Source organism: Melanotaenia boesemani, chromosome 8 (assembly GCF_017639745.1).
Source record: "Melanotaenia boesemani isolate fMelBoe1 chromosome 8, fMelBoe1.pri, whole genome shotgun sequence".
NCBI classification, from domain to species: Eukaryota; Metazoa; Chordata; class Actinopteri; order Atheriniformes; family Melanotaeniidae; genus Melanotaenia; species Melanotaenia boesemani.
This window is the reverse complement of record NC_055689.1, coordinates 23,155,510-23,183,280: the sequence shown is the minus strand read 5'-3', so window position 1 is coordinate 23,183,280 and position 27,771 is coordinate 23,155,510. Positions and strand designations below refer to the sequence as shown.

General features: G+C 38.7%; 1 protein-coding gene across 1 annotated transcript; it reads right to left on the bottom strand.

The window, feature by feature from the left end:
* Positions 1 to 714: 714 nt before the first annotated feature.
* Positions 715 to 27,771, bottom strand: si:ch211-106h4.4 (MAM and LDL-receptor class A domain-containing protein 2). The gene is made up of 51 exons (XM_041993245.1): positions 27,744 to 27,771; positions 27,465 to 27,593; positions 27,109 to 27,237; positions 26,862 to 26,964; positions 26,597 to 26,765; positions 24,872 to 25,085; positions 24,526 to 24,657; positions 24,297 to 24,421; positions 23,951 to 24,188; positions 23,571 to 23,839; positions 22,798 to 22,888; positions 22,551 to 22,691; positions 21,934 to 22,065; positions 20,978 to 21,111; positions 20,703 to 20,874; positions 20,390 to 20,509; positions 19,967 to 20,121; positions 19,790 to 19,885; positions 19,189 to 19,279; positions 18,989 to 19,108; positions 18,702 to 18,804; positions 16,907 to 17,057; positions 16,557 to 16,776; positions 15,290 to 15,413; positions 14,703 to 14,832; positions 14,529 to 14,607; positions 14,290 to 14,445; positions 13,718 to 13,843; positions 13,412 to 13,624; positions 13,211 to 13,330; positions 12,870 to 13,031; positions 12,650 to 12,741; positions 11,898 to 12,065; positions 11,588 to 11,779; positions 11,405 to 11,513; positions 10,280 to 10,402; positions 10,045 to 10,144; positions 9,689 to 9,848; positions 7,700 to 7,814; positions 7,387 to 7,530; positions 6,666 to 6,853; positions 6,161 to 6,326; positions 3,632 to 3,850; positions 3,307 to 3,485; positions 2,317 to 2,554; positions 2,060 to 2,219; positions 1,865 to 1,979; positions 1,381 to 1,486; positions 1,133 to 1,229; positions 972 to 1,047; positions 715 to 897 (listed from the first exon to the last, which is right to left on the bottom strand). The coding sequence occupies exons 1-51, from the start codon at positions 27,769 to 27,771 to the stop codon at positions 799 to 801; spliced, it is 7,218 nt and encodes a 2,405-aa protein (XP_041849179.1). The 3' UTR covers positions 715 to 798.

Here is a 27,771-nt window from a genome sequence, read left to right as displayed (position 1 = left end):
TAAAAGGGGAAGACTGGCAATGTTGGAGGCAGGTAATGGAAAAGGTGCAAGAATAAAGTGATGTTCAGTGCGCATCACCACAATCCTTGTCTAGAGTGCTGGAACTAGATGACAAGCAGCTGGTACTATGCCTTCCTGACTTCAGGGACTTAATAGTTCCTGGCTGGAAACCTCACTGGAACTGGTCCAGGACTGACACACTCAGTCATGCATCACGTCTATCAACTCGAGCATCTCCACAAGAGACAAGTGTTTGATGTCAGCTCCATTAAACGCAGACTGCGGCTGCCACTGAGACAACCTAATATTCATCCTGTTACATTCTAGGTGCTTGATTTGCTCCAGTGGACAGACGTTTCATATAGCAGGTATAGTTCCAGCACCACAGTCATGACTTACCATTACAATCCTACACATTTTGTTTGCTTGTGCTCAGGTTGAACTTATGAAACATATCTCTATGAAGATTTAAAAAGAAAAAAAAATCTTAAACTTAATTAAAACAGAACTGATTCAAGCTTTACAGCAAAATTGTATTAACAATATCAAATAATTGATCAAAAGATACTCTAATTTAGAAAAAATAGTGTTAATTCAGAGAATTATTCTTTAGCATTCAAGGCTTTTGTAATATCAGAAATGTTTTATTTGATTTGATTTGACATTGTTTCTTGAGAAAAATGGCACATAAACATGATAATTTAATCTTTTTGTTTTATTAAAAGTGCAACAAATTCAAGTTAAACCAGCTAAGCAACAAATAATTCATACATTTTATTGGCATCTTAATAGAAAGGATTAAGCATCAGATGAGGCCAGAGTGTCTCCGTCCATTTGTGGTGATGGATCATAAAGTTTGTTGAAGAAGGAAAAGTCAGATTCAGGTTCATGCGTGGCCTGAAAATAAACAATTATTAAATTATCTGATATATTTAACTCTGTAAGCTGTTGAGTTTTTTTTTTTTACTCACATCTGCTCTGCAGTTAGAGAGGTCGAAATCAAAGTTTCGGTCCATCTCTTCATTACTCATAATAGTCGGCAGGTTCCTTAGACACAAGTTAATAAACATAGTGTTATTCAGTGTTATTATGCAGATTTTGTTAATCATTTATGGATAAAACCAGTCTGTACTTATTCTTATGCTTCCAGTTCAGCACAAAGATAAAGATGACGATGACGAATCCAGCCAGTAGAGTCAGACCAACTATAAGGCCAATGGACGAGGTATCTATAAACACAGGGAACCAAGTTATCGCTAACACCTGCCACTGAGGCTGACATGTAAAGATTTCCAAAGTATTCACTAACTTTATTACTCTAATGAAAACTTTTTTTAAAGGATCACGCTGCTAACACTTCAAGTGTCTAAAGAGGGTTACTTTTATCATCAGGAGGGTCGATGGATGGGCATTCTGTGGGGTAGATGGTGATGTCATCCAGAGCAACATCGCCTGTATTCATCCCCCTCTGATACACAAACACAAACTGTGGAATAAGCAAAAGACAGATGTTTAATCAGCACAACCATCAAAAAATTCAACAGACTCACACAGTCCTGTGACTGGTAAATGCTTTTAGAAACATTTATTTATTTTTCAGAAAATTCTGTTTCTGACATGAACATTTGTGAATGTTTTTCTAATTCATCTGCCCACACATATAATTTCTCTCTGTTGTAGAAAATACAGTAGAAAATAATTTAATTTAGCATATCTATAATTAGTTTTATACTTCTGATGCAGACATGCAGTGTGCAGTGCAAGTGATAAATAAGAAAATAAATACTAATAGCAGCAGGTAAAAATTCATGTCAATCTAAAGCATAAACTTTATCATCTTAGTCCTTCATAATCTTGTGATTACCCAGAATGCATCCTCATGTTTGATTCTCACAGAAGCCAGCTGCCACATGTTTCCTTTATTTCCTGATTTGATCCACTTCAGAAGTCCTTCCTCATCACCACCTGCATGCATCTTCCTATGAAACAGGAAACAAATTAATTCACTGAAAGTGTTAATTAATGAAAAATTCATGTTTAATGTTGATGATCCTCAGACCTGTCATTTATGTAGACTTTAAGAGTCCCAACGGAGTCACCAAACATGTGGTACCAGAATGTAAGACAGTGTCCTCTAAAGGACGGCTGGAACACGTCACTGATCAGGAAAGATGTGTCCCCCCACTCACCCACAGAGCTGTCCACGTAAACATAGTGACCTGGTGGGGACATGACAAATCCTGTCAGAAACAGTCGCTCTTAAATTGTTTTAATCAGGTGGGACACAGCAGCTAATTTTGTGTAGTGTGTCACAACCATGTGTAGAGTTGGTAGTGTGGTCCACAGTAGGGCCAGTGTTGGGGTTTGGGGAGGCTCCTGAGCCGCGCAGCCAGTCCCCCTGGTCAACTCCTCCACCCAGGTTGCTCCAGCTACAGAAAGAGTTCTCAAAGTCACAGATTCCATGAGGAAGACACCGAGTGTCTGTCAGCTGTACATCATCAATGGCCATGTCTCCTTCCTGAGTCGGGCCAGCTTTCACCCCTTCCACCACAATCTGAAACACACAGTGTGTAACTACAGACTGAATATACATGTTATAAAATCTTTTATAATCACATATTCTCAGATGTCGCTTTAGCCTCATTAAGCCACATTTTTGTCAAGAGTGTACTGACAGCTTTAGACCCAGAGCCCATATGTAAAAGACTTTACACACCAAGGGATGAGTTGTAATATTTCTTTCAAAGTTTGAAAAAGTTCCTGATACTCTTTATATTCTTAATAGTATTAGTAGTTGGATTTTTCCCCATGATATCTACATCCATGTACAGTGATGGAGCTGAAATTATTACTCTAAATCCTATAAATAGACTAAAACCATGATAAAAAATTACAGCTAACATGTGTCCATTAGAAAATTATTATTAGTAGAAGTGCATTTTATGTTGGCCCAGTTGTTCTCTCAGGTGAATTTCATAAGAGCTGACACCAGAATTTAATGCAGACTACAATACAGGCACCAAAGACAACACTTTACAGTCTATTAAAACCAACACCAGAGATTAAATCTGTTGTCTTATGTTCGAGAGAAAAAAGCTTTTCAAACTGAACCACATTTCCCACCAAGCTGTTGCCACATTACTTAGTGAAATTAGTGAAGTACATGTGTGAGGTGCAGTTTAAGCAGATCAAGAAGCAGAGAGATTGCCAGGTGTTTCCTGGCGTAATTTTGCTGTGTTACAGCAGTATGTGTTTTCCCCATAACAAAACCAAATAGCCTATTTTGGGTGAATTCGTATGACTTACTCTGTAAGGATGATGTCGGGGCAGGAGTGAAGCCTGAGCGAACCTCCAGAGTCGGCCCTGATCTCCTGTCTGTGAGAAAATCATGGCTACTTTTCCATCCTTGCCCTGCTGGTAAACATTCAGTGTCCCCATTCCTTTGCCATACATGTGGTACCAAAGCTGCACACATGAGCCTTTGTCTGAGGGAAGAGAAAAAAATAATCTGAGATGCAGTTATATGTTTCTTCCTGTAAAAAAAGTATTTTGTCAGCATCTAAAAGGCATTCCTGCCTACATATACGGAGCAACTTACTAAAGATCAAATAAGAGCATTGATGACTCTCACCTTCAGGATACAGTGGTGAATATATAGAAGCTTTCTGGCCAGTTTGGTCATTGATAGAAGATGGCAGGTAGTAGTAATGTCCTGTGGCTGTGTTGGTGGTGTGGTCACTGTCTGGTCCTGTGTTAGGGTTTAGGGTGTGACCCGACTGCCTGACCCAGTCAAAGTCATCACCTGTCTCCTGCTGCCAGTTGCAGCTGTCTTCCTCAAAGTCACACAAATCTACAAGATAATTTGACATGATATGATATGTGTAAATACCTTTTTTTTCATTCCCAGATTAGTTCTTAATGGTGAAGAAGAGTTGTGCCTCAGAAAATGATTGTGGTAATTTAACAGGAGAAAAAAGGCCTCAGCAGTGAGTCATGGTCTTTAGATCAATCAGTGTGATGATGTGGCTGACTGATCTGTTTTCAAATCATAAACTGGCTGCAGAGACAAACTAGCACTGTTGGATTGTGTCCTTATTGCTTTCACATAATAAAAAATGTAAAACACTTCCTAAAGGTTTTTAGACAAAAATATATATTGTGCAGATCAGTATCTAAGGGGGGAAGTATGAAGCGGGATGAATGGTTCTGCAATCTATGCTGATCTGAAAGTCTCAGTTTTGAGTGTGACAAAGGTGACTCTCTTTTAACCTCACTAAACCACCATGGACAATTTTGCCGAATTTACAAACTGCTCCAGAAAAGTCTTTGTTAATAATTTCAGACTGAACTGCCTGAAAAACCACCACCATCAGGGTTCGATTACAGGGTGAGCTAAGGGGAGCTCGGCTCCCCTGAAAGGCACAGAAGCTCCCCTGTGCTTCCCCATTCAGCTGACATTCAGCTGATACTTTGAGGGGGAGCCCTAAAAGTTGTTCACTTTCAGGTGACATTAAATTTTCAAAAAGGTTCCTGATGTGTCCTCAAAAGAATAGCATTCATTTGTCAGCTTTGTGGCTTATTTATTTGTTTAATTTAATTAAATCCTCCAAATGTGATCCGTTCTGTTTCCTTCAGCACAGTGGACAGCAGCGTTGTTTGTAGCGTGCTGTGAGTGTCCATACAAAAAAACACTTTATATGCTTTCTTTTGTAGTAACCCTTTTCACCAGCATGTGACAGCAGTGAGGACTTTAGCATGGCTGTATTTCCTTTTACACTTTGGTGGGAACTGTTGATGTAAAGGTATTTCCCTGTGAAGCAAACAAATGATACTTAAAGAAAAGAAAAGAAAAAAAAACATGATGGTCTCTGACCCTAAATTAAAAACAGAGGTCTAATGTCTACTTCTGCTCACAGGTTGCCAAGATCTGTGAGAAGTGATTTTCTCCTTTCAGACTATTTTGAGATTTAGAGGCCTGAAGATGGGAAACAGTGCAAAAATGATCATAAGCACTGAAGATAACAGCTCTTATACTGCCAATGCCTAGCTAAAGGAGTGATTCATCTTAAAATTTCATTCTTGGTTGACCAGGGTTGCTAAGTTACGATGTGTCACTGGCATTGCTAACTCTGTTTTGATGTTTTTTCCCATCTTATTGTTCTTATGTAGAAATGGTTTCTCAGTAATGCTGACTTATGGATACAGTGACCGCTGCTTAGAAAACTGACAAAACGTCTCAAGGAAACTGATCCAGACATGTAATAAAGAAGTTGCGGTAATCCATGAGTACATGGCATTACTGCTCACTGATTTGTAAAATTACGAGAAAACAGCATGTGTCACAGTACTAAACTTTGCCAGTGGTGTGATCTCCTGCAGGTCCAGTGTTGGGGGTTTCAGTGGAAAAACCACCACCATCAGGGTTCGATTACGATACAAAAAACACTTTATATGCTTTCTTTTGTAGTTGTTAAAAGAACTTCCTGTCCCTGATTCTGATTAAACAAGCTGCATACAGCAGCAGCAGAGTCTATTTTATTTTATTTATTTATTTTTTTTTTTGGTGTAACCATATTTTTGATCGCGTTATGTGCACTAATGTATATGCGCATGCACATGATGTGCAAAGTCACTGTGCACGCTTGACAAAGGCTCCCCCAAAACCTCCGGTGTAATTTGAGCCCTAATCGCCATTACACCAATTCACAGTCTAAACCTTTAACGCTGTGCATGATATATTTGATACATAATTTCTGAGACCTATTGCATCATCTTATGATCAAACGCTGTTGTATACAATCTGACAATTGTTTCCTGTCACCTGATGGATACCTGTTGCACTACAATAATTTTGACAGTAATAAACCGTACATATATACAAAATATTATTTATTTTGTTTTACCTTTGGTTAAAAGGCCAAATAAAGACTTCAGATGAGGAAAAAAAATCCTTGTCTTTACAGGGCTAATGGTGTCTGGCAGAAAACTTAAAGCACTTAATTGGTATTGAATAAATGTTAGTCAGTTAACTGAGTCTGTCAGTGTATCACATTTAGCCATAATATTGATCACATGTTGGCTTTTCAATCACCAAATCTTACCGCAGTAAACGTGTGAAATTGATTTTTTTAACCTGTTTATTCAGTTTCATTCTTATTACCATTGGAAGGACACAGTCCATAGATGAGAGAGATGTCATCAATTGCTATGTCTCCAGCTTCTCCTTCCACTGTCGCCTCCAGAACCACTTGGTGGACTCTTTGCAAGGTCACGTGGCTCTGAGCCACCAGCCACTCATCCCCCTGGTTTCCTGATTTTTGCCACACCTACAGGAAAGAAAAGAGGCTGATTCACTTGTCCCAATAGGGAAGATTTTGCAATACTGTGGTATGCTCTGAAACTGTGCAAGCTTGCACTCATTAAACCGTGTATTAATGCCATTTTGCAATCAGTATTTCACAACTATGAGAAAAGTATATTATAGAGAAAATTCAAGGGGAACCAGCCGCAAATTTCTCAATCAGCTGCACACAATACAGCAAAGGGAAGTAAAGTGTCCAGACTAAAACATAAATGCAACAAGGGTGTCCTTTTCTGGTCTGTAATTTCTTTGCTTGATTAGACATTAAATAAACCAAGAAAACTAGCATTATGAATGTTTTTACCATTGTTCTCTCCAATGGATCAGCTGTTTGTAGAAGCATCCTCAGGGAACCGACAGTCGGGCCAAACATGTGGTACCAAAATGTGAAACAATACCCCTTTTCACCAGCATGTGGCAGCAGTGAGGACTTTAGCATGGCTGTATTTCCTTTTACACTTGGGTGGGAACTGTTGATGTAAAGGTATTTCCCTGTGAAGCAAACAAATGATACTTAAAGAAAAGAAAAGAAGAAAACATGACGGTCTCTGACCCAAATTACAAACAGATGTCTAATTTCTACTTCTGCTCATAGGTTGCCATGATCTGTGAGGAGTGATTTTCTCCTTTCAGACTGTTTTGAGATTTAGAGGCCTGAAGATGGGAAACAGTGCAAAAATGATCATAAGCACTGAAGATAACAGCTCTTATACTGCCAATGCCTAGCTAAAAGACTGATTCATCATGAAATTTTATTCTTGGTTGACCAGGGTTGCTAAGTTACGATGTGTCACTGGCATTGCTAACTCTGTTTTGATGTTTTTTCCCATCTTTTTGTTCTTATGTAGAAATGGTTTCTCAGTAATGCTGACTTATGGATACAGTGACCGCTGCTTAGAAAACTGACAAAACGTCTCAAAAGTCCAGACATGTAATAAAGAAGTTGCGGTAATCCATGAGTACATGGCATTACTGCTCACTGATTTGTAAAATTACAAGAAAACAGCATGTGTCACAGTACTGACCTTTGCCAGTGGTGTGATCTCCTGCAGGTCCAGTGTTGGGGGTTTCAGTGGGGCCAGACCTGCTAAGCCAGTCCAGCTCATCTTCAGCTCCCTGCACCCAAGCGCACAGGCCATTTTCAAAAGTACAGCCGAAAGAGGGGAAAGCTGAAGATATGGACACAGAGAATGACCAAACAAATCAAACATCCTCTGCAGTTCACTGTAACAAGGTGCAAATATGGAGGATGGAGAATAAAACAAGCAGAAAAACCAATGCTTGAAATTAATTTCAGATCAGTTCATGAGTATTAAACTTTAATAAAACTGCATTTACCAGGTGGCTGGTAGGATTTTTCACAGTTAATAAAAGAGATGTCGTCCACAGCAACAACATGGTCTCCCGTAGCTGTGACCTCCTCTGTTGCATTATTGATGCTACTGAACCAAACCTGAATGGGACACAAAAGATCAGTTGCCTATAAAACAATGAATTTTGTATGAAACATACAACTATCTATTGACAAATATTGAGAAATGTGATGCAGATATGACACTGACATTGCTTTTATGCCATTCCATAACAAGGGAAATTTGATAAGGATGTTAATTCAGTTATTTAGTCCAACTATTCTCACCTTAGAAATACAAAAACACACCTTCTTTTATCTTCCGAGCAATTAGCAACAGTAGCTCATGTCATCTTGCTTAGACTAATGTAACTTAGTTTATTTCTGTCGAAGCCAAGACTCTGTTTCCTGTTTGCAGTTGTTCTAAAACTTCTCACCAAGACTGTATTGTCTTCACATCACTGCAGTTCTTACGTCACTACACCGGCTTTCATTCAAATTAAGGATTCAGTCCAAAACCTTCTTTCTCTTTTTAAAGCCCCCAACAATCAGGCTCCAGTGAACTTTTAAGGCTTTATATCCAATCCAGATTTTCTGATCATGGGCTTCTAGTCTTTTCTCGGGAGATTTTGAACATGTGGTGCTAGATTTAGGAACAGTCATTCTCTGGGAGTCAGGTCAGCAGAGTCTCTTGGGTTATTTAGAAAACTCATCTCTTCTCTGTCCTGGTTCAGGAATCTGCTGAATTTCAATTTGCAATTATTTATAGAGCTCACCGTTTTAAATGTTTCTTGCATTTTTATGTGAAATACTTTATAACTTATATGAACACAATATTCATACTTACTTCACTACGGCTAAGAAAAGATTAAAGATTTTAATCTGATAAATCACAGAACAGTTGATGATTAATCACATTTCAAAATGTAAACACCTAGTTTACAGTCTGTTAAAGGCTACAGTAGGTGCTAAACCTGAAATTGCAGCCTCACCAAGTGTGTGCTTGACTTTGAGATAGAGGTGCTTTCGTGATTCAAAACCTATTTTCTGAAAGTGTCCTTGTTTTTGTTAATTCTCAAACTTCACGTCCAAAGGGCCGTCATTTTATTCTGAATCTTCCATCGTGCTCTGGTCACACAGTAGATGCAATTACTTGTTATTTTTCTTGTTTTCTTGGCAGTGGAAATGTTGTAATTTGGTGCATCACCATCACCAACTGGTAATGAGTGTGGACCAGAATGTCAGATGCAATGACTGGGTGGTTAATTGTGTAATATATCAAATGAGTCATCTGTCTCTAAATGTAAGGCTTAAAACTATAAGAATCCTCATGAATAAGCAGAATAAAGTGGATTTTGGTTGATTTGGTTCACCTTTGTGAGAAGGCACCTACATGCTCAAAATCAGCTTCTCTTACTGAGCTGATACGACACGAGTAACAACTTTGTTGTTTATGTGATAATGTGTTAAAAAAAATTAATACGTTAATTCCACAGATTAATCTCTTTGTGTTAACACGTTAATTTTGACAGCCTTACTTAAGTCTCCTGTTTTCTTTGTTGCTGCTTTTCTTTAACAAACCACTTTAACTATTGAAAAAAACTGTATAACCCTCTTTTTCCAAAACAACCAGGTTTATGACGGCTGATGTTTTTGACACTGATGCACAAAAAAAGCATGGAACATTTTTCTATTAGTTTTCATAAATATAGAGTATGAAGTACTATGCAGGCCAAATGACACACTTAATAATATTCTTAGAAAATAAATGTTTTTATCACTTTAAAATATGTTATATATGATGGATACAAGGACAAAGAATACAATAAAAAATATATATATGTTGAGAATTTCTATGCAATACAGGAGGCGGTACTTGGAATATTAGTCGACTGAAAAGACAGCATTAGTTTCTTTATAAAGCACTTTTTTCACATCTAATAGCTGAAATGTTGAGGAGCTGTAGGAACAAACACCTTGTAAGGCTGCTGGTGCTGGCCTAGAGGCAGATGCTCTGGGGTCCAGTGGGAGACAGTATTATGACTGCGTGACCACAGGATTGCTTCACCACCCTCAGCTTGCTGCATAAGCACTCTGAGTGACCCAGTACTCGCTGGACTGATGTGGAAGTGAAACCTGGGTTTAGGAAAGAAGGAAGGAAGAAAGGAAGAATGTCAGATTAGGAGCAGAGTTGCATGGTAGAAAGACAGGGGCTGTGGGGAGGAAGCATTGAGCAATTTGTGCCCTAAAATATTTAACTTTCTGTGTGAACACATATATTAAATGGATTTGTGATAATAATTAGTGGAAATTCACTGTGGTTATCACTTACAGCATCTGGCAGTAGGGGGATGAAGGGGGTAGCTGAGGACTCTGGAGTTTGGCGTTTCTCAAGGAGGACTCCTGACTGATGTTTACTGTCATGTAGAAGCCTGAGAACAAAAAGCAACAGAATGAACAAAGCTGGCCTTTGTGCATCAGGAGGGAGGAGTCTATGATCATTTCACATATTAGAGGTTCACAAAATCAATTAACTATTTAATCAGCCAATAAACAGTTAAAGTCACCAGTGTCTGTAGTGTGGTCTGCTGGTGGCTCTGTCTTGTTACTGGCTCTCTGTCTCTGCCACATCCTCTGTCCATCACTGGTGTCCGTCCACTGGCATTGATCAGTCTCAAATGTGCAAGGACCTGAAAATGATAAGTACAGGAATAAGTAAAACTACTGTGGAAAGAAGGGAATTGAACAGTGGTTTTACAAAGCTCTTATATGAGAGAAAGAGGGTTATAAGGCAGTTTGACTCTGAGCAGTAATGTAGAAATGAGCCACGCTTCGAAATTTCTCAAGGAAGCGACCATCTGTCTCTACTTCCTGCTACTTTCTGTCTTAAAAAAAGAAAAACATATCACAGTGCCTTTATACAAAACCAATAATGTTAACAAAAAGCTGCAAAGATGATTGTTTGTGAACGCTGTTATTACATCTTTGAGTTTTAAAAAGTCTTCTCAATAAATCACTCCAAGAACAGCAGCACAAACTGCAGCCTCTACAATGAGTTGATTCCACATCAATAAAACATTTTAACCTCCAAAAAGGCAGGATTCTTTGCTTAATTTTGTAATATACTTTTTCAAAAACATCTCAGTGCTTTAGAAAAGCTAGTTTTTATCTTTAGTAGATTCAATTAATTGAACAGGGTATTGCCTGGTGTGGCTAGAAACTCGATCAGACAGCTGCAGCTGCAGAGAATCACAACACTCCAGTTTTGAGGTCCCTGGTGGCTCTTTGTCTGTTAGAGACACTAATGCTTTAAATGGTTAAGTCTGTCATAGACCTTACAGAGATCTTAGGCTACCCAGGACAAGTTTACTTTCTGTCCCCATGGTTAAACTAAACATACAGAAGTTCCTTCAGTTTTTATGTGCCATATGTGGAAGACTGCATTTAATAGACTAAATACATTTGAAAGACCTAAATAACTTTCACTTCAATGTACCTAACATCCCGTTAGGTTGATTTCTCCTTAATTTTTTTATTGTATGATGTTTATTGTATGTTTGTATTTATTTACCTGAAACTATCGGAAATGTCACTTGATAGGCCTGAACCCCCTCCATTACTGGAGGTATACACACTTGTGGAAGTGACTGTGTAGCCTGAATAAATACAGTAAATGCATCTTTAAGTCTCACCACAGCCAACCTCGTCCTCTCCCTGGGGGCAGTCTGGATGATAATCACACTGTAATGTGGCCGAAATACACACTTTCCCAGCTGACTGTTGGCAAAAAAACTCACCATCCTGCAACACGGGAGAACTGAGTTACACTTTGTGGAAACTTGAGACTAGCTTCTACACTTTTAAGCTCCTCATACCTGACAGGGGTTAACGGGTGCAGTTGAGGTTGAGGGTGTTTCAGAGGATGTTGATGGGGGAGAAGTTGGTGATGTGTCAGGTAGTTTGCTGTTTTCAGGGTCAAAAACACATTCTTTTGAGAATGAGATGTCATCCAGTGCAACCAGCCCCCTGTGAAGGTTAGTTTCCTCAAGCTCGTATCTAAAAACAACCTAAGGAGACGACAAATTGAATACATGTAACCATGCCAACTGATTTGAGGTTATTTTTCTTATTGACTTATTTCTTTTGAAATCAACCAGCATTTTCATGAGCGAGGTTCTCACAAACCTTGCTGCTGGCTGAAGAGGAGAACATGACCTCTGCTCTCTGCCAGCTGTAGTTCTGGGTTGTTTCCCTGAGCCACAACAATCTGTCGCCACTACCAGAAGTCAGTGTCCTGGACTGTGCTGTCAGTCTACCTGCAGCATCATCCATACTAAAGTAGAAGAATCTCACCTACAAAGATCCAAACACAGAAAAGGACAGGATAATAATGTTTCTTAAAATAGTCCTATAAACTTAAAGAGAGCTGGTTAATGAGCACCTTTCCTGAGCAGAAATAAGCAAAAAAAAAAAAAAAAAAAAAAAAAAAAGCAAATAAAGATGGGCAGAATTGCATAAAGCAAAGTTTTTGGAAGCTGTTTTTTTGTTTTGACTTTTACAAAACTGCTTTACATGCAGTTCTGCAACAAAGATCATTCCTATTTTTAACTGATTTACACAGCCTGTCATCGTAGCAACCATGCTGACTTAAAAGGATTTAAGTGTGTGATTTCAAGAACAACTTTTATAAGTTACGAATAATAATTTCTGAGTCAAATTCAAAAAGACCATTTTATACAGAACCATCATTGCTGCATATTCAGTTGTTATGATGTAGCAGTTGTATTTTTTTTAAACTTGTGACTTAATTTATTTTGTTTTAGTTCCTCTGTTTCTCTTTTTATAATCAACCCCCAAACATTTAGTGGAAAACAATAATGACCAAGGAAATTATTGATGTGGTGTTTCACATGCTGATTATTGAACAGTAAACTCACAGTGCAGTTGAAGCTGGGTAGTAAAGTTTTAGAGAGAATCTCAGATGTCTGGCCCTTTGTAGTCAGGTGAGTCGCAGGTGTAACATAATGACCTGTGCAATCACATCACAGAACATAGATGAAGTAAAATAAATAAATAAATGAAAATAAAAGCATTACTGCAGCAGAGGAGGTTAATCTGGAGTCATTCAGCAATATTCTACAGGTGAGAGTCTCAGACCTGCAGCAGAGTTTTGGGTGTGGTCCCTAGGAGGCCCATAGTCGGGCCAGACTTCCTGTCCTTTCTGACGCGTCCACTCAGCTTCAGGTGTGTCGACATCACTCTCCTCCCAGAAACACAGGCCTTGCTCAAAGTCGCAACGCTCCACAACACCATGTTTATCTACAGTATTAGCATATAAGGCAAAGAAAGTGGCTGGCAATTAGCCATCTTTTTTTGTGAAAGTTGATATTGTTAAGTCACTGGACGGAAACTCTCATATGGAGCAAAGTGTGCAAACACTGTAGGTATTAACCAGATCAGTCTATAATCTAATTAATTTAACATTTGTGATATCTCACCACAGTCATTCTCATCAGACCGATCCCCACAGTCATCGCTGAAGTCACACACCAGGTTGGGGTCAACACACACGCTGTTGTTGCACTTTAACATACTTCCAGGACACGATGGCTGGGGCTCTACATGGGAACCCAAAAACTGTTTCATTAATGGGAATCTGCTTAATAAAGCTTAAGAGCATAAAAAAGTTGGTAGCCTACCAGGCAGGGAGCAGTTGGCAAAGCCAACATCATCAATAGCAACATGTCCAGGCTTGTTCAAGTTCCTGGAGGCTTCAAACAGGATGGCAAAGTCATGAGGAATTCGACTGAGAACAACTTCACCATGTTGCCACAAATTTCCATGGGAACCAGATAACCACCACAGTGTGGTGGTCCTGGATCCTTCCTTTAGCAGCACATTGAGCTTTGCGTCTGTAACACAAAGCCAGGGGAAAACGTGTAGAAAGGAGGGTTGAAATTACGATTTTTCTTTTAAATTCCAGCACATACAAAAACAAAACTTACCCTCTCCATACATGTTGTAGTAGAAGTGTATTGTGCAGGTAGTGCTGGAGTGTTTCATGATAGGACTCTGCAGGGCAGCAGGGCTTATTTGTTCTCCCTGATCAGCCTCCACAACCATGTACCAACCTGGAATAATCAGTGCAAATTCATTTGAACCATAGTATAAAATCACAACGGTGCAAATACTTTTATTGCTGTGTAAAAAATGAAGAACAGACAGATTAATACGCTCGCATGTAGTGGTAAAATAGAGGCAGGGCCCTAAAACCAGACTGGTGGCAACAGGAAATACTGTTTTCCTGCTTTTGAAATCATCTGTGAAATATTTATTTAGATATGCGTTTTACATCTAGGACTATAAAATGTACTTTGGACTTTAAAAACTAGTCTACATTTAAAAAGTGTAGATTTCTTGCCTGGCAGAAGAATAAATAAAAAGCAAGTTGATTAAAAAAAACTTTGTTAACATCTAGGTTCTAATTTTTGTAGTTTTATGTATCATAAAGACATTAGAACAGTCTCACATAACCTATGGGGTCAGTATCTTCTAATCCGGAGTCTTAGAACCTCACCCAGCTCAGTGCCCAGTGTGTTGTCCACAGAGGGTCCTGTGTTCCCAGTAGCATTCCTTCCTCTCGTCCACTGAAACTGGCCAACACTTACATCTTCCCAGTCACAGGTCCCATTTTCAAACGAACAGCCCACAAATCCTGAACTGGTTTCATTCACTAGAAAATATTTATTTATTCACTTCTGTTAAGAAGCAAACTTCAGTAAAGGAACAAAACAAAAACAAAATCTGGACCAGTACCTTGGCAAAGACCTGGTGTAATACTGATGTCATCAATAGCAATAAATCCTCTGATGTTAGTCTCTGCCTCAATTAGTAGCTGTTGTTGAGAATATGTAAACATGATCAAAAAAACACCATTTTTCTCTTTAAATACTTGCATTTGTTTTAAAAATTAGGTAAATTTTTAGGTACCTGGAAAGGTTTGGACATCTCTATAGACTGAGAGAACCTGTTCCAGCTGTTGCTACTGCTGTTAGTTTGAAACAAGAGTTTCTCCTCTGATGGGCCTGAACGTAAGAAGATCCGGAGTGCTCCAGAGTCACTGAAAACCAACAAGCAAATATCATGTTTTAGACTTTTTTTTTTTTTTTTTAACAATTAGTAGTTCTCCAACATTCTCCAACAGCAGCACTCAGTTTGTACTCAGTAATACTGATCCTCTCAAATGATGTTTACACATTTGAATTGATAATTTTTGGAATTTCAATTTCATAAAATCTTTGATAACATTTTATTGTTTTAGTTTGCAATAAAATCATTTTTTCAGGGTTCAATATTTGTTAAAAAATAGTATAAAAAGCCAACTCTACAGCAGAAATTTCAGTCTTGCACAAAGTGAAGCAGGTGATTCATGACTAGATGACATTTGTACACACTTCCTGAGGAAGTCAGTGAGGAAACTGAACAGGATAAAGTGCATCCCTACACAGCATTGTTGCATACTGTATGTTGTGGAAAAAAACATGACTTTGTCCATTTTTCTGTAATTTTCTGCTGACCTGTTGTCCATGTGGTACCACAGGGTGAGACAAGAGGAGACGTCTTTCAGGTGGATCCATTCAGACACAACCTGTGCTACACTGGGATGATTTAGGTGAAGCGATGAGCTCAACAGGAACCACCCTACATGCAAATAAGAAACAAAATATGAAGCATTATGAAAAAATATTTGTTAAATATTGTTTCTTTTTCAGTACAAATGTAATATTAGGTGCTCAATAGTCATAATCTTAGATAAGACAGAAGAATAGTGTTTCATTAGGTATTTATTTTCAGTAAAAGCTGCCAGTTGTAAATATGTAGTGGTACTAAATTAGTACTAGTTCTTTGTTCTAATAGTTCAAAGTATGGCTTCAGCAAGAACAGTGTTAGATGGAAACAAGATTTTCTGTTTATCTCAAAACAAGTTTCAGATATTAGGAAATTCTCTGCAGGACAGGAAGGAGGTAATGCCGGCATTAGGACACAAGTCATGTTCAGAAGGAACATGCTCCGTTAGTTCAACATCAGCTTTGATTACTATTAATAATACGGTGCAACACTGACAGTTTCTGAGATGCCATCTATCATACATTCAACCATCAATCCTAGACTTAGGATGTGTTCAGTGGAGCTTCCAACTTTGTTTCTTATCTATTTTTGCCTTCAGCAAAATACAATTTGTGATTTCAGTCATGTTTCTGGAGGCTGATGAGAGCAGTATAGTGTGAGTGGGCTGGTACCGCTGCTAGTCAACAATGTCCAGTGAGTTGCCTCTATTTTTATATTTGTAAAAAGTAATTTTTCCATGATTAGAATTTTGGATTAGAGCACGTTTACGAGTATAAAATTAAAAATACGATAGTCCATGGCAGGGTGGAAAGTGAAAAAATAAAATTCAGAAGAGAACAGATCTGCCTTCTGATTTTAAATTTAAATACTTTACCCTTTGTTTTTGAAGATTATTATTTTCTGTGTGAAATCATTGATTGATTGATTGATTGATTGATGTGCTTGTGCATATATGATGTGTAAATGAGAACAGGTCCTGCTTGTCCTTCAACAGATAACAGTAGAGCCCTGACCTCAACATAATCTTAAATAAAGCCTTAATCCAGAAATAAACTCCAGAAATGTCCTAAACTTTTAGGAACAATTTACCTGCTACCTGTAAAGCACATTGAAACATTAAGTATTTATCTAGGATAAATAAGCATCCTTGGCGCTTTCTCCGAAAGCATCCTAGCCTTAAAATATTTTTACAGAGCCATATAACAAAGATTGTACCCTCTGGGGTCTCAGTGGTGTGGTCTGTTGGTGGACCATGGGACTCTCCATGAGCTAGGACCCACTCATGTCCATCTTCTCTATGGATGTTGACCCAGATACATTGTCCAAACTCAAAGTCACAGCTCCCTGGAGGACTGCAGGCCCCATCCATCACAGAAACATCATCTATTTTTATGGTATCATTGGTTCCGGGCACATGGATGGTCTTAAACACAACCTGGAGAAAGAACCTGGTTTAGGTAGCAGCCTCACAAAAGATAGAAAAATAATGTGCATCTTAGAGGCATGCTGTGTAAGAGCCAGTTTAATGGGTAGAAAACAAAATTATTAATAGAAGATGGATTTACATAGAATTTTGCAGGCGAGGAAAAGGTGACCTCTGCCACCTCCCAACCAGTAGAAGGGGATCCAGGCCGCTGCCAAAGGGCATTGCCCAGCTCCCCGCTTCTCAGCACATGGACGCTAAGGGTGTTAGAGGAATCTGTGGATAACCAGTACCTAAAAAAACAAAGAGCAAAATTTATTTTACATTAAGAATTTCCACCTTTTTCGTGGTGGAGGAGTTTGGGAAATACTGTGATCGGGCTGGGATGTTGGAGACATTAGCCCCTGGAAGGGTCTCCCAAGGCAAATTGTTTTCTCATACTCACAGCTACAAAGTTGCCCAAGGGAAGAGGAGTGGGGCATGTATGGGCATGTATGGGGATAATCATGAGCCTTTGTGTTGGAGTTCCCCCAAGTAAACAAGAATTTCAACTCCTTGCAGTTGTGAGTACCCAACCACTTTGGAGTCCCTGAATGGTGTCCTGAAGAAAGTCACTCTTAGATATTTCATTACTCTTCTGTGGGACCTTAATGCCCATGTGGGCAATGATAGAATAACAGGCATGACTGGGTAAAACAGCCTCTTAGATATGAACCCGAGTGGTGCTCTGTTGTTGGACTTCTGTGCAGGTCCTGGCTTATCCATAACTAATACCATGCTTGAGCATAAGGTGGTTCTTAAACTTACTTGAAACCAGAGCATCTTAGGTCAAAGGTCAATGATACAGCTGTCAATGATGATGAATCCCATTTATGCTCAATACTAAAGAATGATACAGAACCTTGCGCCCGTCTTCTGCATCTTGTGCGTAATTTGGTCTATTTTCAGAGAGATTATAGATGCATAGGCTAGCATAGCAAATGTAGTAGTACCACTGTAAACCAGGGGAGCAGTGTTGTGGTGTAGCTCTTGTGTGACTAGCAAAAGGAACAAAGAAGAAGAAGAAGCTGCAATTTATTTAATAACTACACAGACCACCGCTGTCTACTGCACTGCCTATTTTATATCTTTCTCTGTGAATGTACATTATTATAATCTCCTCCACCATCACCAATATTTGCTCTTGTCTGAAATGGAAAGCCGAACTTAGATGTGAACTCTGCACTGCCCTCTGAAGGATATACTGCCTAACAACCATGCCAACATAAAGGACACACAGGAGTATGACGACACAAACGTTTGAAATGGGTGTATCCATTTATATACATGAAGGGAGCATAAATGGGTCTTAAGTCTGAGGCCAGGGCTCTCAACCATGAGTGTTTCCTCTGGGTTGGGAACAAATCATTACTTCAAGCACATGAGTTTAGTTATCTTGGGATCTTGTTAATGAGTGATGGTAGGATGGAATAAGAAAGGGACAGATGGATCAAGGTTTTTTTAGCAGTAGTGAGGACGCTGCACCAATCTGTTGTGGCGAAAAGAAAGCTGAGCAGAAAGGCAAAACTCTCACTTTAGTCTATCTTCTTTCCAGCCCTCGTTTATGGTCATGAGATTTGGATAAAACAGCTGAAATGTGCTTTCGGTGGAAGGTGGCTGGGCTCAGCCCAAAAGGTGAGGAGCTAATACATCAGACGGAGCTAGAGATAGACCTGCTGCTCCTCTGTATTTAAAGGAGTCAATTGGTTTACTGGTCACTTGCAGTAAACATCCTACTGGGAGGAGACTCAGAACTTGCTGGAGGGATTAAACACCCCTTCTGGCAAGAAAATTGATGGCTGGATGGATGGATGGATGGATGGATGGATGGATGGATGGATGGATGGATGGACATTAAGATGTTAATCAGACAGCCATGTATAAATGACTAGACTCACCAAAAGCGTATACACATCTCTGCTGCTGAGGTGAACTCTGGTGTGAGCAGCTCAGCTATCTCAGACTGTGCAGAACTTGGGGTCATCACAGTCATGTAAAAACCTACAAAAATAAATATTGTATAAAAAAATTTTTTTTTTTCCTTTTTTGCTCTTATAGGTGTTATTAGGCTGCTTATCATTGCTTTCAGTTACACAGTAGAACTAGCCTGCAAACATTTGCTAACATTCATTGAAAGTATTTAGGTGTATAAAAGTGTTTTTGTTGCAAAATATTTTATATTTACCATTTTCAGTTCCATAGGTGTGATCCACATGATGTTTTGTTCCCCTTCTACGACTCCAACGACCTATGTGATCAACACCATTCTCAAAGCCACACGAGTCCCAATCAAATCCACAAATGTCTAAGATGCAGAAAGAAAACAGCAAAATATAGCAATCTCTAGCATAATCTGGCCTCCTGTTTACATCAGTGCTTACATACTCTGATTATTGCAGGCTCCCTGCCTCACTGTTATGTCATCTATAGCTATGAACCCTTGGCTGTGGATGTTTCTGTGGCCACTGAACATTATCTGTGGATGAAGAAGGAGAAAAGAAGGTAAAATCTAATACAGAAAACCAACATGAAGACATTCTTTGTCATATAAAAAAATTCAAAATGTCAATACAGACACATTGAAAAGTAAATTTTATTCTGTTTGGATTCAATTTTGTGTCATGATAAATCAGCTCAATGAAAAGCTTTAATAATCAATAAGTTACAAAAATAGTGGATAATTCTTCCTATATATGAGATTTGTTTGTGTTTGGGAAAACACTGCTACTATTTTAAAAAAGAACAAAAATATATCTTTGGACATTTTTTCCCCCAAAGGCAACTGATTTAGCTTTAATTCTTCCTAGGAGTGATCGTGATTGGTTGTTTGTCTCTCTGTGTTGGCCCTGCATGGACTAGCGACTTGTCCAGGGTGTATCCTGCCTTTCACCTGCTAACTTCTGGGATAGGCTCTAGCTTCCTCACAATTTTGCAGAGCCCCAATGTAGAGAAGAGACAAAACCATGTTCAAAGATTTAATCTTTACCTTAAGTGTTTCGTTTATGCTGATGGTTACTTGTGTATTTATCCACTCTGGATTTTGAGTCCCCTGACGAGTCCAGAGTAACACTTCAGAGGATTTCTAAAACAACACAAAAAATTAACACTTCTGAGATAAAATGTTGTAACATAAGTTTTGTAGCAGTGTAACTCGCATACATACCGTCTGAACCAGCAGATCCAGGCTGGATACTGAAGGCCCAAGCATGTAATACCAAAATTCAGCACAGGTTTGTGACCCAAGCTCGATGACAGGAACAGAGATGACTGCTTTCTCGCCATCTTTAGATCCAGATCCATTCAGCAGTAAAAAGATACCTTGATAGAGTGAAAATACAGAGAAAAAACTACATGTAACATTATTCTCTCTCAACAGCTCGTTACTTTTTCCCCATAATGTGCAAACTGTGCAGTCTTTAATACTCAAATGCTCAAAAATGAAAGAATAAACAGCACAACCCATACACGTGAAATAAAACAGTCATTCTAATGTGGTGGAGCTTCTTACCTGTTGTCTGTTTTAAATGCATTCTTCTTATGTATAGTAGCTTATGTGTGTTTTTTTTTCATTGTCAATAGTCAATACCTTGATTATTTCCAAGACTGTGATCATACTGTGGCCCATCCCATGGCCCATTTACTTGAAGTCCATTGCTGAGACTCCAATTACTGTCATTGCTGCCCTCCTGGACCCAGTTGCACAGACCTGTTTTTATTAGAAATACATTTAAATTGTAAAGTACTATATGAGCAATATCAGCATAAAAAGATTCAAAAGTATGTATTTATCAAATTACAGTATCCAAATAAAAGCCAGTTTATTTGCATACTGTTTAGAAACTACAAAACAAATACAGATTGAGATTAAACCATCTAGCAAAACTATTTCCCAGCTTCACCTTGTTCAAATGTGCAGTCCATGGCAGAAGGAGGAGCAGCAGTGGTTGTGGTAGGAGTGCTGGGCGTGGTGTTTGGGTTGGTGTTATCACAAGACATGCCCCTGATGATGTGGACATCATCTAGCGCAAAACTCCCTTCTCTCGAGGCTGGAAGCATTGCTTGTAAAATAATCTGAAATTAAGGATGACACTTTGATTTGGGCTGTTTTTCTTTCAATGAAAATGCCTTCCTATCAAAATCAAAATGGTGTATAATGAAATCATATCAATTCAACCTGGTGTGGACCTGATGCGCTGTAATCCACCCTGTCTAGGATCCATGTGCTGTTTGTGTAACCACTTGTATTCCATACAGGACGCAGTTCATCAGCCTCGTTGATAAACACTGTTAGTGTAATGTATGATGGCCCTGAAAGCACCAAAATCAATCATCAGTAGAGCACAATATTTCAACATTTTTAACAACCTTTTTCTTGATAACAAAGACTACCAACTTCAAACAACATTTGAAATGATTACTTTTTTCTTTAAATACAGAGCCTGCACGCTGCCACCTTCTAAAGAACAAGAAAAGTTTTTCTTTTCTTTTCTTTTTTTTTATGTGTGACTGAAAGTTGAATCAATATTTGTAGGATGGCAGACAAGACCACATTTACTAATAAGTAATTACCAATTAAAGACGCTGGTATTTTAGAATGCTTTGACATAATGTATGTGTGAAGCTAAATAGAAAAATAGAAATTATGTTCTGGGTTGTCTTACACATATTCCAACATATAACCCAAGATTTCAATAGCAATGCTAAGCTGCAGTTATTGCTTTTCCAAGAATTCACTCCAGATATCCAAAAGAAAGGTTTGCACATGACTGTATAATTTCTGAGAATCTTAAAAGCAGCAGCTGAATCATTTTCTCAAAAAAAAAAAAAAAAATTTAATTCACAGCAACTTGCTTTCATGCCTTTCCCTGCTGACTTCAGCAATATCGGTTTTAAGAAGAGGTTCCACCTTAGTAAAGTTGGTTAAAGAAAATCCATATTAAACATTAAGTTTCTTACTTGTTGTCTGAAAGATGATTTTCTGTGGTAGGTAATGTTAAAACTGTGTATTTGTTTACCTTTCTCTGATGCTGACTGATACCAAGCAAGACCTCGCTTGCCCCATGAAAAACGTGTAATAAACTTAAAATGAGCTCATAAATAAAATGTTGAATGACTAAAGACTGTACTCACTATAAGAAGACCACGCTTGGGCAAAGTGCCAGATCTCCAGACAAGCTTGGTCTACAGCCTCCATAGACTCACTCTCCAGTCGGGCAATTTTTGTTTCACTGGATTCAGAGGGGTTAAAAAATACAAAGTGGCCTGTGGAGACAAAGCACATAATAAAAAATTCAAGAACATTATTTCTTTGTGCATGCACACAGCTGCAACGTTCCACATTCCCACTGAAGAAACAATCACAGATTCTGTGTGCGCTAAATTAGTAGTGCACACAGTTTCCTTGTTGATTTATTCCAGACTTGTCAATTAATTTAAGGGGATGGGTTTTCTTCATTCTTTTTGTTTTTGTCACTAAAAGAAAACAAAACAGACAAAAATTTATAATACAAATAAAACATTTCACAAAACACACGTACATAGAAAAGTAAAACAAATAATGCAGGGGTTGCTCTCATACCCCATGAGGGAGCTAACCCAAAGCTCAAACTCCTGTACAAAACTGCTCCCAGACACAGAGAATTTAAAGTTAAAGGTTGACTGATGCAGTACAGCGATTGATAAAAGAATAAAACTAAAGTTATCCTGCTCAACTAAACTTAATGTAAATATGTGGTGGCTTGACTCACCTAAAGCAGAATCTGTGGTGTGATCTCTCCCTGGAACAAACTGACCCTTACTTTCACCTGAAAGCCAGTCCCATTCCACTCCAGACTCCACTGGAGGACTGTTAACCCAGAAACAGAAGTCCATCTCAAAGTCACAAAAACCTTCAAGAAATAACACAGATTAACCATAAACATATGCACATAGCTTCCAATCATATTTACTTTAAAGTAAAAAAAAAAAAGAAGACATTTAAAGGGGTCAACTAACCTGTTGGAGGACAGGCACCATTCATGACAGTGAGGTCATCAATAGCAATATCTCTCTTCACGCCATCCCCTGCCATGGCTTCAAAAATCACCTGTTATTCAGAATAGCACACTAAATTATTTTTAGTTTTTCCAAATATCTGATTCTGAAGTCAGTGATGTGCAATTCCTTTGCCACATATGTTGTGTTGGCAAATGTTTGTTTCTTATGCCCTTTTTATGGATTCATTATTTGATGTTCATCTATGCATCAAAATAGATTTTACATATGAGAAAATAGACAAATCAAAAAGACAATGGTCATGTTTTCAAGCTGAAATGATCTGGAATAAATCCAGTTTACATCTCATAAAGTGAGATGCAGAAAATGAAGACAAACATTACGGAAGGTTTAAAGGATACATATATTATTCCCATGTGAAAACAGTTCAATGAAGTTTTTATTGCAATTCAATTCAGTTCAGTTCAGCTTGAACAACTTTATTTGTCCCTGTTGGGCAATTTAGTTTAGCAGTTTCCCAGTGTAAAAAAGACACAAACAACAGTGAAACTACAATAGCACTGAGACATCCAGGACGAGCCAATGGGACAGATCAGGTCACACAAATAAAATAAAACTAAAGTAGCTCTTCTCAAACAATAGAAAGAAAATGCAAAAACTGTAGAAACCATCAAATATATAGTAATAAAGTTTGAGCAAAGACAAAAATAATTATCAAGCTATTCTGAAATTATCATGTGATAACTTGATTCCACATTGGTAAGTGTGCTTACCTGATATCTGTCATCAGGGCTGATAAGGGTCACTCTTCCATGCCTCCAGTGCGTCCCCTGATCTCCTCTTCTGGTCCACAGCTTAGTGGCGGTTTTGTGGCTGTCAGCAGTTTGAAGATAAATGCTCAGTTCACCCACTTCTTTTCCCTCCATGTAGTACCAGAACATCAAGCATTCCCCATCAGAAGGGGTGGGCTCCATTTCTGCAGTCATCATAGCGCCTCTGGACCCCACAGGGTGCTTCCACAACTCAGCACTCAGGTAATAACCTACAAAAAAGCTGGTTTTATACAAAATGCTGAAAGTGCTGAAAGCCTGCACCTCTGCTAGTCCAGATCAGGTGTAGATTTTTAGTTTTGTTATGTCATAGAGTATCGAACCTTGTGCTGTCCCTAGAGTGTGATCCATGGAGGGGCCTGATGAGTTTGCTGGCTGGGTTGCCCCGGTGATGCGGTTCCAGCTGAAGCTTGCAGACGGTTGGGGCAGAAGGCCACAGAGGGAGCCCTGGAAGGTGCACTCTCTCTCAGCTGGACAAGAGCCATTTACACTGCTGGTTACCACTATGTCATCAATGGCTATGCTCCCCTGATTACCTCCTATCACAGCTTCTATAATAAACTGGAGAGAAGCTCATTAGTGTTGATTTCACCACATAAAGACTTCAAAAAGTCAACTAGGAATAAAACCACAAGTCTAAATGTGCACAATAAAGAGCAGTGAGAATACCTGTATTGCTTTGTCGTTGTTAAAGGTAAGGTCTGCAAATCGCCATTTGTTTCCCTGAGTGCCACTTCTCATCCACACAACTGTCTCTGGTTCTCCAGAAAGCTTTGTAATAAACTTCAACGAGCCTAATAACAAGAGAATATCAATAGAACTTGTACATTATGGACAAAAAAGTGAAAAATTGGGATTTCACTTTGTGTAGAAGTGCAGTTGTGCACGAGGCTCTTACCAATGCTGTTTCCAAATATGTGGTACCAAAAGCTGACACATAAGACTCTACCAGCAGGCTGAGGGAAGCTGATGAGTCTGGCTGTTGATGATATGTTTAAGTTGTATGCAGATTGTATGAGCATGAAGTAGCCTGTGGAAGGAGGAGAAACAGAGGTAATCTAGATTACTTCTCGAATAATCTAGATCGTAATCAGAGAGATTATAAACATTTTAGGGAAAAATATGCAGTTGTTTATAAAAGGAATTAGTTTAGATGGTCGCAAGTAGTGCAAAGGATTTGCACAATATTTTTGAGAACAACCATTACAAAATGCTTTTTCTCCTCCAGTCAGCAGGATGCTCACCATTCCCAGCTATGTCAGCAAACATGCTCTTAGTCCTTTTCCATAGAAGACTAGCTGTGTAGTCATGGTACCACGAACAAGTATCATTTTCAAAATCACATGAGAGGTGGTCTGATTCATCTGGGATGCCTTCTTCTCCACAGTACTCAAAGTTGATGTCATCCAGCATAACATCCTTGGCATCGTGAAATAAAGGGTCGTATGAAAACTGCAGCTGTAGAAAGAGATGAACATCAAGTCAAAATAGGTCAATAATTTGTTTTTATCTCAACAGGTGATGTTTACTGTAACAAGAGAAAACTATAAAGTCTTCATGAAGTAGGCTTGAGGACCCAGCTGGAAGGTGTTCATATTCCCACTGTGGGATTCGAACCCACAGGGGCATGGGTGACTGATGCCCTGTTAACTGAGCTAAGCAGCCAGTCACTTATATAGCGCTTTTTCGGTCAGCTTGACTACTCAAAGCGCTTTACACTACAAATCAAATTCACCCATTCACATCGGGAGGGCAACGTGGGGTTAAGTGTCTTGCCCAAGGACACTACTAAATGTGGTCAGGGAAGCCTGGAACTGATCCGCCAACCGTCCAGTTGGCAGATGACTGCTTTTCCTCCTGAGCTACAGCCACCCATCTTCTGGGTGGATTAAATGGTCCAAAAACAGAACAAATGCACTGGGACACAAGTCGGGGCTTGCGCAACTTCAGCTGGGTCGCCTGAGCAAGAGTGTATGACGTTGCAAGACCCAAAACACATAATGACCTCAGGAAACATCACTGATGATGTGATCCAGCACATCCTTGGATGTATCTACACACCAAAGATAAACCCACTTTTTGGCTCTTCCTAGAAAATGAGCTGTAGAAAAATACCAACCCAGCTGACAGATGTCTGTTTCCAGAGTATTCCAGACACATTAACTTTTAGATGAAGTTTTTTTTTGGTTGTCATATGGTTTCCGTGGCAAAGTTGTTGGGAACTGTTTTGGAGAGTGTTGTAGCTGTATTAATGCTTACCTAATCTTTCTTTCTTTCTTTTTTTTTTTTGCTGTCACAGGCTCTGCAATTAAATTGTTTGTTTTTCAGGATTTCTATATTTACTTCTGAATAATATAATTCTTTTGCCCTAATATCTCTGTACAATGTTTCAGGAACATTCTCCCTGTATTCAGAAAAAAACATATTACAGTCAATTAGGGTGATGTGTGAAAAAGAGAAGGAACCAAAAACAAACAAACAAAAAAAAAACAAAAAACAAAAACATTGGAGTTTTGGTACTACAAAACTTTGTGTTGCTGTTGTCAAAACATTGCTTGAGGAGTCTTGTTAATGTAACCTTAGAGGATGTGTGAATGCTAGCTAAATGTTCTGAGTTTGCTGAGTACCTCCCTCCAATATAGACTATATACACTTTTACTCTTTAAAAATTAAACCATGTAAAAGTGGAATATGTGCCAGCATGGAGGGATGGGTCTCCTTGTTCTAATTGCAGCTGGGAGCTCATTCCACCCTGATCAAAGATAATGTGAATTAAATAATACAATCTATGATTAGTGTTGTGAAAATAAGGTGTTATAAAAATTACAAGTATGCATGACAACCAAATAAAAATCAATAAAACTAAAAGAATGTGGCATGCAAATGTAATAGAATAAAAGATACACACAAAAATACACAAAAAAGTTTGCTAAGAAACTGTATTTTTTTTCACAGGAGTCTTTACTGACCTTATATCCCCCTGGCTGGTTACCAATGAAGGCTGTGGCATTCTCCCAGCCATTTGTTTTTCTTTTAGAAATCTCAAGCAGGCTTCTCTCATCTGTGCCTCTGACCATGTTTACTGTAAGTGATGATGATGATGATGATGATGTCTCGTCATTGAAATGGTACCAAAAGCTGAAAAATATAATCGCAAAGGGTATAGAGACATGCACCATTAACCGAAGATTTGTCAGCTGGGCAACAAATATCTTAAATTTCTCCTCTTATTACCTGATCTGGCATCCCAGAGCAGCCAGGTGATCAACAGATAACTCCAAAATAGCCTTCCTAAAGATGCCACCTCCTTGTTTACCATCTATATGCATGACATGTCCTGTGTCCAGCAGGAAAAAAATCCAGTTATGGGATCACAATCACAGACAGGATCTTATTATATAATGAAACATCTAAATTGTAGTTACATTTCAACAAAGTACTGGCTGAGTTATAAAAAGAAGTAAATAATAATAATGAATACCATTGGGGGTTCCTGTGGTGTGGTCATGTCCAGGTGTGGAGGTGATGTTTGCCAACTGCCACATCCAGTGGTAAGGGGGTTCACTGGTGTCATGCCAACCACAGGAATGATCCTCAAAGTCACATGAGCCTATATCATAATCATATGTGTTAATACTGCACATCATGCAGAGACAAGCTGTTCTACACATTACTTGAGAAATGTTTAAACTGTAAATTCACTGATACACATTCTTGCATAGTGGCATTTCCTGAGACACAGCTGCTTGCACTGAACAGACTGTTAACTGTATACAACATGACAACTAAATTGGAATAAACAATATAAGTTAAAGTTTTGTACAGAAGCCAGCATACCACAAAACTCCTCGTCCGTGCCATCCTTACAGTCCTTCTTAAAATCACAGATGAACTGAGCAGGAACACATTCTCCAGATGTGCAGTTAAACTCTCCGTCAGGACAAGGTGACACAATAACCAACAAAACTGCAATAACATCAAATATTAAGACACAGAAAAGATAATCTTGTACTTTTTATGGGTGAGAACTCTTGTAACATCTTTGTCATTGCCACACTCCTCTAACCAGCACTTACAGTGTCACAAAATTACATATTTAACTTTAATGCCTCTTACCTGACAACAGCACAAAAAAATGCTTCAT